The sequence below is a fragment of the Mytilus galloprovincialis genome, chromosome 1 (genome assembly GCF_965363235.1).
Source record: "Mytilus galloprovincialis chromosome 1, xbMytGall1.hap1.1, whole genome shotgun sequence".
NCBI lineage: Eukaryota > Metazoa > Mollusca > Bivalvia > Mytilida > Mytilidae > Mytilus > Mytilus galloprovincialis.
In genome coordinates this window covers 116,323,805-116,334,159 of record NC_134838.1, presented here as the reverse complement: position 1 = coordinate 116,334,159, position 10,355 = coordinate 116,323,805, and the positions used below count along the sequence as shown (strand labels likewise).

The 10,355-nt window shown below is 32.4% G+C and overlaps 1 protein-coding gene across 1 annotated transcript; it reads right to left on the bottom strand.

Moving 5' to 3' along the window:
* Window positions 1-895: 895 nt before the first annotated feature.
* On the bottom strand, window positions 896-10,316 carry LOC143053188 (EARP and GARP complex-interacting protein 1-like). Its single transcript, XM_076226167.1, has 9 exons — window positions 10,213-10,316; window positions 7,332-7,415; window positions 6,624-6,756; window positions 5,794-5,938; window positions 5,280-5,379; window positions 4,759-4,895; window positions 3,997-4,164; window positions 3,387-3,554; window positions 896-1,136 (listed from the first exon to the last, which is right to left on the bottom strand). The coding sequence occupies exons 1-9, from the start codon at window positions 10,252-10,254 to the stop codon at window positions 962-964; spliced, it is 1,152 nt and encodes a 383-aa protein (XP_076082282.1). The 5' UTR covers window positions 10,255-10,316; the 3' UTR covers window positions 896-961.
* Between the last annotated feature and the right edge of the window lie 39 nt (window positions 10,317-10,355).

Genomic DNA, 10,355 nt, shown 5'->3' with positions numbered 1-10,355 from the left:
GAGAACAATAAATTGGAAACACAGATATATGTCTCGACTATTTGTTATTTTGATTATGCAAAAGTTATGAAAATATTCAAAGTCAATGAACCATGACTAAAGGTACAGGGATAAACAATCCCCATGGAAATAAGATGTGCCAGTGCTTATATAACTGTGTACCAAAAACCACTGAAATCTCATAAGCCTTTCCCTTTAAACAAACATAAACATAAACATTAACTTGTAAACTATGTAAAAGTTTCAAAGTCAAAAAACCATAATGAGGATGTGGGGTTATATAATCTCCCCGGATATGACACTTGCAAATACCAATATATTTGCATACCAAATACCATTATAAACTTAACATTCTTGGTTCATCTTAAACTGATCTAATCACAAATTAATACATGTAAAGTAAGCAAAAGTTTAAAAGTCAATAGACTTTGACTGAGGGAAGCCTGGCCAAATAATCTCCATGAAAACGAGATATGCCAATGCTTCCACAACTGCATAAAATATTATTGACCTACCACTAGTCTAGTGGTTCACTATAGACTAGACATAATCACAAACTAATTCATTGTTGAAGCCTCCCGAAACAGCATACCTATTTCTCGCTTGTTTTAACTCCCTCAAAGTGAGACAAAAACTAATTTTGGGATGTACATACTGAAATACACACCGACAAGGTTAAAACATAATGCCCAATCTGCTACAGCAGTGGCATAAAAAAACTGCAAAATACATCAATGGTTAAAGGTTGTGCAATAATCTGTAGTTTTTCACTATAACGTCATTTCTACTTTGATCTCATTGGCAAAAATACCACATCTCCTTGTTTTTGTACATGCATATGTGTGTTTGTTAGTTTTTCCCAGTAAATTCTAATACTGATCTTTTCAAACAATAATTGTAGTATTAAGATATTTAATAAATAACATATATATTGCACAGTAACAACACCAGTATCTATTCGTCACAACAAAATTTTGTACTTTTCAGCCCGAGGTACTCTGTTTATAACTAATCGTCCATCATAACTAAGAGAAGCAAACACCCAAGGATCTGCCGCTGACCAGTCCACAGCATAAACACTATCTTCATGTTCTTCATACGTAGATATTATACCATCTTGTTGGGGTTCTTTAGATCTGTTGGACGATAAAAGGTTATAATAAAAACAAAGGATAAGGGGTATCCATTCATGACACAAAATCAGCACATGCACAGCAAAGGAACAGCACTTTTATTGCTATTATTCATTGTACTTTATTAACTAGTAACTGCAAAATTACATTGTATACATTCATCTCATAAGTAGTTTCTTTTAATTTCTCTAAAGAATTTTTGTGTTTTAAATCATTTGTATTTATAGCATATTTATGTAAATCTGATTAATCTACTCCCAAATGTCTAGGGTTTTAGAACTTGATATATGCTATTGACACATGTATACTGTTGAAGGCAGTATATTAACCTCTTATTGTCTTTTCTGATTTTGCTGTGATGTCGTATCATGGAGATTATATCCCACATATCTTTTTATTTTGATTTCTGTGTTGCCATCTAATTCAGATATAACCCTCATTTTTTTATATTCATATTTCTGTGTTGCTGGCATGGTACCTAATTTAAGGTGGTACCTAACACTACAGGGAGATAACTCTGTAAAGTCAGCTAAACGTTTTAATTACGTTGTGTTGTAAAAGGAATATTAAGCTTCTCAATGATCAAAATTGGTGTTTGTCAAATTGCTATATAAGCAGTGTAATTTTTCTGACAAAACAGTTGGTTCAAAAATTGGTTGTGGTCAATGGATGTTCACGAAGAACCTGCAGTACAAAGTATATCACTGGATTTAGCTCTTTGTGTAAGTGTATTATTAAAGTACTTTGCTTTGAGCTCAGTTCATTGTTATGCAATTCATTCTTTGTGAAATAAAGATGTGACTGACAACTCTCATGTACAAAGATTTGTCAAAGTAGTATCACCTCTATGTACAATGTAAGTATTAGTGAGATAAAAGCATATCTTTATTAAAGTCTCAAAGTAAATACTTTGACAAAATTTTATGAAAATTAAACGAGCCAAATTAATTTTAGTGCAAGTGTTGGGTACCACCTTAGATATTCCAGACATCTCACCAAATTTGAAATATAATTACACAATTTCTTTGAAAACACAAATCATGAAGAATGTAATAAGTGCATTATACAGGTGCAGATCAAGGATTTTGAAAAAAAGGCCCCTGACAAGGCAATATTAGGAGTAATTCTTGTAAAAAATCTATGCATTTATCACATATAAAGCTATCTAGCCCCCTATATCCAACTCTGTTATAATTCAGATTGCATGATGATATAAGTAGAAAAGCACATGAAGCTTCAACACAGTCTTAACAAAGTGCATTACCAGTATTTCTTTGAACAAGATATTTTAAAAGGTTATACGGTACCATTAATTTCAAGTCATTTTTATTGTCTCAAGCTGATTATGTTCACATTTGTGTCTAGAATTTTCACAGTCAATTAAGAAATAACAGTACTGTAGTTGAAGAGTTACCACCGTCAATTGCAGTTTTACTGGCAATGCGTAGCAGAGACAGTAAAACGGAGATTTGCGACCGTCAAATCAAAATTGAAGGTGGCATCTCTTCAACTACAGTACTGTTATTCCGATTCTAATGCATTTCAAAAAGAAATAATATGATAAAACTCGGAAAAATGTCTAAATTTGACAAATAAAAAAAAATCCATGAACTTCATGAATGATTTTGGCGCAAAGATGTCATGGATAAACGTGACGTAAGACAGATGAAAACTTACACACTGGAGGTTATAACGTTACCTGTTCGCTTCAAATTCGGATAAAATAACTTTAAAACGGCGAATTCGAGGTAGGTGTTGTTTTATTTGGGATTATATAGTAGTAATCGAACATTTGTTGATTAAATCATTTCAAAATGGTTGTCACTCCTTAGTTACGCCTGGTCAACTGTGGATTTGACGGCAACTTTTAGCCAATGAAAAAAAATGTTACATACAAATTGCATTAGAATAAACAATTTACTTGTAGTCTGGCACCATTGTGTTATCTTTAATCTAAGTGCCAAATCTAGAAATTCTACAAATCTATATAACCCCATTTAGTGTTTGTAGAAACAATCTCATCACAGTGCTAAGGTGGTATGAAAAAGAAATACAGTAAATTCATAAACTATTCATGGATTTTTATCATTGAAATAATGATAGCTGAGACATGGGTCTGTATACTGACTTTTTTTAAATTGCAATAATTGAACTCACATTTTCGTCCATTAAAATAAACAACAATAAAAATGCATGCAATATACAGTAACCATTTAGACCTGAGTTGTAACTAATAGTTGTTTTGAAGCCTACCTTTCAATTTCATCATGATCATCATCACTATCACTATCATTATTATCTGCTAGATTACCATAGGGTTCAGATGACAGGGATACAACACTGTTCAAAATAACTCGGCTATCACTACTGGACGATAATATCAACTGATCATGGAAATGGTTGTATTTCACAGACCATACCCTGAAATAGAAAAAGAGACAGGTTAATCTCTGATTACTTCTAAATATTTATCATATCAAAATCTTGAGAGGAAACAAAACTGTTGGGGACTTCCTGTCTGGTCCTCGTACATATCACATAATTAATATGAGACAGGTGCAAGTTTTGATTAAAACTGATATCAATCTGATATGATTTTCATGTCTACAAATACTTAGTTTGATAGAAGTTTTATTTTAGTTTACATTTCGATTGTCAAAACTACTTTGGTAACTTTCACTGGGGTTTATTCATATGTTATACACATGCCTTGGATCCATAACTGTGCAACAAAAAATAAATAATGCATCAATCTAAAGCTCTGAAAATGGATTTACATGTATGAAATCAAAATAATGCAGAGAAATATCATGAATGAAAAAAATATATAAAAATTTCTTATAGACCTATTTGTTATAATTACCAATGAGAATGTTGTGACAGAACAGCTAGTGACTCTGTGGGATTTCTGATGTCCCAGAATTTGACCTTACAATCATCACCACAGCTTACTATATAATATTGTTTATTTGGATTGAAGTCCAAGTCTCGGACCAGCTGACCATGAGCATTCTCTATTGTATAAACCTGTCTAATGCAAAAACAGTAAATATTAAAAAAGTAGAAAAATCAAAATATAAAATACATTTAAAAACTACAAGTATTTTAATCAAAGCTCATAAATTGATATTCCTGCTCAATATAAAACAGTCCAATATTTGTAAGTGAGTCAGTGACGGTACATATGCACCTTATGTTTATTTTGGTAGCTGTACAGAAAAGTAACTTGTGTGGTTCTAATGTCCCCATCCTTATTGTAAGAAGCAACGTATATAATGGTTCTGATTAACACCCTCTTTTTTATGTTATTAATGAAGACTGCATGAAAACTACATGATTTTATATGTATCAGTTAGCAATTGTAGACAAGATTTTTTTATGGTTACAATGTTCTAATATGAATATGTCAGTAGCTGTAGATATGTTTACTTACCGGTAATGTTCTTTTGTTCTAGTCACCCCTGTTCGTGTAAAAAGTTGTTGACACATTTACTATTTGTCAAATGCCTATGTCATTTGTGTTTGCCTATGTCATTTGTGTGTATCATTATGCCTATGTCATTTGTGTGTATCATTATGGTTTTAGAATAGACTTTGTGAGTCATTTATAGCGGTAAAGACTTACTGCATAGTCCTAATGTCCCATCCTCGTATGTGTGTGTCATTTGCAGTAGCTATCTGTGTACAATTATGATGAGGATTCCATTGACCACAGGTAAATTTGGAGTTACCTTTACTATCTAATCCTGTGGAAGCTGTCATCTGTTAACAGATTTTTGAAAAATAAATACAAGCAATACTTACACATTTTCAGGGTATGAAAAAATATTATTCATTTTATACAATTAAATCATACTTGCTTTTTATTTGAAAAGTTTAGATCACTAAAAAAATGTAATTTATTAACTGTAAAATTGGAAATTCCAAAGACTTTACAAGTAACAAGACAAAGGGAGGTAATTCTGATCCTGGTGTGATTTTGCATGAGAAAAATAAATATCAGTTGCAAGACAAAATATAGAAATATTGGATTATGCTGTTAATGTACCGGTATGATGTCAGATGATAACACAGTTTAGTTTTTGTTTCAAAAAAAGTTCTGACAGATTATTTGACCACAATTGAAAGAAGGGTTGAAATGAGTACCTTTGCAGTACTTGAAGATGTGTCAATATCCCACAATACTATATGGTTATCTGCAAAGCCTATCACAGCTGAAGTATCTCCTGTTGGGTGCCATAAAACACTGTAAAAAGTAGGATATTGTTCATTTCATGTAGGTAAATACCAGCTCAGATATAACATTTGAAAAAGAGGCTGATGATTCTTTTACATTCACAAGCAATTCAAATGTATATATTCAGGACAAGAAAGTGTTAAAGTGATTTGAATGTTTACTCTGCTTTTTTGGAACTATATGAGGCCTTTTTTTTGTTGTTGTTATTATTTAAACGTGAGGAATACAAAATGTGCATTTGACATTCCAAATTTTAATCCTGGTGTCTATATATGATGAGTTTATTGAGCTAGACAGACACACACAATCTGTGAGTTTGAACATGAATATTATTTATAATGCTTTTTTCTAACTTTTCTGTGACTGGTTTAATACATTCATGATTTACCTCTGATTAAAACATGCACAAAATTATAAACAGACCTTTTCATGTCACCATATTCTGAGTTATTCAGGTGACAGACCAATCGTACAGCCGGATGTGCTGACTGGTCATCTGCTTGACCACTATCAAAATCAGATGGTAGTCTCCAAATAGCTGCCTTCATTTCTGTCTTTGATTCTGAAGCTGCAGATAAAAACATATTAATGTATTTATGAATATAAACACTGCTTGGTAATAAACTGACACACAGAACTTTTAAACTTAATTTTCAACATACTAGCTTACAAGTCTGTAAAGGGATGTGTTATCCTACGTAGACATATTCTGACTCTGTGCAAACCAGTATTTGCTCTTACTGCTAACTGCTGTGTACTTAGCAGACAAGCAGCAAATATGAATTTTCAAGCCTTTGATTTGCTGTGACTTGGGATTGAACCGAGGACCTTCCACACTCAAAGCAAGAATTCTACTACTTAGTACTGAGGTGTTTATACCATTGAATGATGATGTACAGGTATCATCATCATCTTAGTTATTGTTTACTAATATTTTAAACACAATTTAGTTAACTCTTTATTTATCTGTAATTTTATAAAGAAACAGATGACTAGGTTGTCCTTGATGGTGATTTTGTATTTTTTAAATTTTAGTTTCTATGCAATACATGTATACCAGTCGAGTCCATGATCTGAAATAAGTGGCAGGATGGTAAACAATTGTTTTTCATCAACTTACTTTTTTATTATATACAGTCATTTTATTTTATTTTGATGACTACAGGGATTAAGGTTCTTTGTCAATTTGATTAGATACTTGTTATGTGCCCCTTTAATACCCATTCCAAATATTTAGCTTAACTTAAATTTACTTTTGTTGTAACATGTTGTCATTAAGTCTTTATCAATGGTTGAGGCCTTAATATTCCAGATCTCTCCTTCAGGATGTAGGTAAATGTTTTTGTTAATGATGTTGTTTTCATCATCAAAATCAATGTGATGAATCTGGAAAATAAAATAACATCAGAATTATTTTTTTCCTGATGGGATATCATTCAAAACTCAATTAGACTTCACACATGTATCAGGTTATACTGAAAATTAGGTTTTCCAGTGAGCTTATGCATAATTATAAAATTGACAGAATCTTTAGGTATCATATCTGTTGTTATACAGACATGTAGAATAGCAGTCTCATTTTTAAAGGCCTTATTGTTGCCTATACATGCTATAATTGCTGATATCCACTTCATTTGAACTTTGGTGGATAGTTGTCTCATTGGCAATCATACCACATCTCCTTATTTTTATAGTGTTATTAAGTTTTAACTGATTAGCACAGATTTTATAACCTCAAGTGTACCAGAACCCATCAGGCATGTCATCATATTTGACCAAGTAAGCAATAGAAAATGAAACAAAGACATAGGATAGAACAAAGGTAGTGAAAAAAAATCATGCTTATCAAAATTACTTCTTTGCCCAATTCAGTATATTAAGGTTTCAATAATAATACAATGTGTCAAGATATTTAAATAATGATTCATGTTTAATGAAGAATTTTGTTCCTGCTGATTTACCTGATTTTCTACTTGTAAAGACTGAGTTCCAACCAGAAACCTGATCTTATCAGTTTCTCCTGTTTGTGCAGTTAATGCTTTGGCCTGTTAAATGAGAAAAAAAATATCATTCTATTAATAACTTTAATTTATAGAAGAGTTATACAAATAATAATTGTGTCACTGCGACTGCATGCACTGTTTCTTTAGGTTTAATATTGTTATTAAGCTTTTACATGTTAAACATGTACTCATATCATATTTCATGTGTCATGTACTGATTATCATATTACATTGACGAATGACAACTCCAAATCAAGCACACCTTATTACTAACATGCTCTCTACTTCCTGCTAAAAAAATACTGTCTTACCTGCAAAATCTTCTTATACCTGTGCTCTAACTCTGAATTCAGGCATTGAAACCGGCTGATAGCCTTTGCTAATAGCAATATATATTTACAAGTTGTTTTTTCTATTTCTTAGATTTGTGGTTTGGATCTAAAGTTTTTGTTTTTAACTTTTTTTTGTATTCTTTGAATACCATTTGTTTAATGTTATATTTATACTATTTGTAACTATCATTGCATATATAAATTTTTTGTGGGCACTTGCATGTATAAACTTATATACACCTTATCGCTATTTGTCCGCCATTACTGGATATCACACAGGTTCCTGTAAAATTATGACGTCATAAAACAAAATAGCTGACGCCACAATGAAAAAGTGATTGTTGTATGCGTCAAAAGTTCAAGCAGCCAAGTCAGCCGGAATTAGCGATAAGGTGTATTGTCCTATCCATGTGCAAACAAGAATGTGTCCATAGAACATGTACAGTGGACCATGAAATCGGGGTCAAATCTCTTATTTTAAAATTAAAAAGGTCATACCACAGAGAACATGTGTACGAATATTCAAGTTGATTGGACTTCAAAGTCATCATAAATTACCTTTACCAAATACTTTAACCTAAAGCAGAACAGATGGATGGACTAACACACAAACCTGAAAAACATAATGCCCATAAATGGGGCATGAACATTAATATGGGGACAATGTCCCCAATTACAGTAGAAAAATCAATAAAAAAAAATCCAAAAAAAATAAATCAGGAAAATTTCCAGATTTTTTCATTCTACTAATGAACTCAAAAACGTTAACTTTTTTTCAGATTTACTTCCTGTCCCAGTTTTCCCCGCATTTGCGCAGAAATCCGCATTTGCGCAGAAATCTACTTCCGTTTCTGGTCTTGTATGCATGAGACTTTGAATAAAATATATATTTATCAGTCTAGTAAAATAAACGACAATAAAGACAACAACACCCATCAATTACCGCATGGTGATTAATTTATTGTGGTCGACATGTTTCGCCAACAAGCGTGGCGTCTTCAGGACAATATTATACATGAAATCAAACAGTGAAGTACAAATTTTGCGGTTGTGCGGTTTGCCTGAACAATAGAGGTTGTTATGACGACGTTATACAGGTTGGGAACAAACCCCCTGTATGGTGATTATACCTGTATAGAGGGATAATCCTTCTATAGAGGGGTAAAATTATCCCTCTATAGAGGGGTATTTTTGTTTAGACTGGATTTAAATCAAATTAGGTCAGAATGGCATTCTCTACTTATTATGGCAGTAACCTGGAACAGTTGATGCACCAATTGATGTACTTAATTTAATATGCACATGCCCAGTTTGATGCTTATCTGACTAAATATAAAATCTATTGTTCACCATGATTGAAAGCTGTGATGATCAGGTAAATTCTACTCACTTATGCCTCACTGAACAGAATTTCTATTGTTAGATTTAACATGAAATTTAAAGGTCAACTATTCCTTTTGTTGTTGATCAGGTGTTCAGATAGGTATACAATAGATTGCAAGTTTTGTAACTTTAGCAGAAAACTGGTTATCCCAATTTTTAGTAAAGTGCATATGTTGATGCATATAATGCTAGAGATTATAGCCAATATATCTAGAAAATGCCATTCTGCCCTAATTTGCTTTAAATCCAATGCAAACAAAAATACCCCTCTATAGAGGGATAATTTTATCCCTCTAAAGAAGGATTATCCCTCTATACAGGTATAATCACCATACAGGGGGTTTGTTCCCAACCTGTTATAGATATAAATAGAAAGTGAAAGTGAAAGTAAAATAAGAATCTAGTATAGTTAAAAGAGAAAGTTAGTCAATAAAGTTATTAACGATGTGGTTATCTGCTATTCTTGCACGTCTGTGTAGTCTAGTAAAATATAAGATTGGAACTCAAACCATATTCATTTTTAATAATTGTTTGATATGAAAAAAACGTTACCTGATGAAAGCGTTTCTTTTGTTTACATTGAATATGACGTCATAACTTAAAGGACATCACAGCTAAATCCCTAACAACAGAACCAAAATCGGGAACGTTACGGTATTTCCGTTTCTTTTAATAACATTTTCGTCCCCATTCACAGGTTATGCCTGCCTCATATTATGAAAAAATATAGGATGGCAGGTAGATGAAACTTACATATATGAATCATGGATTAGAAATGAAAAAAATTCTTGAGACCCGATTTATATAGACTCAAGGACGTCAGTCGGCTCCAGGAGCAAAGAAGCAGTGAGTGCATCCATTTTGGACGAGCAACTATCCAATTTATATCTGGGACTAGTCCAAATATTTATAACGTCTTGGAAGGCTTTTTTGCTTTGAAAGAACAAAATATAATAGCCTTGCAAGATGTCATATAATTTCATATTATTATTTGGACTAATTTGGGACGAGTTCTAAAGCGATTGATGCCTTACAAAACCAATTAGTATGAGAAGCCGACATTATGGTCATCTTGCAGGAAAAGCATTTTTTTTACAGTTTTTATCAAATATAACGGAGATAACCTGAAATTCTAGCCCATAAATAACCGGCGATTCGTCGTCCATATCTGTGTGTCTGGTCCCTAAAATTGTTTCTGTCGGACATGGGATGGGGGAAAACGGAAACCAGTAGCCTAAGTAATTTTTCGGCAGTCGTAAAAAGCAAA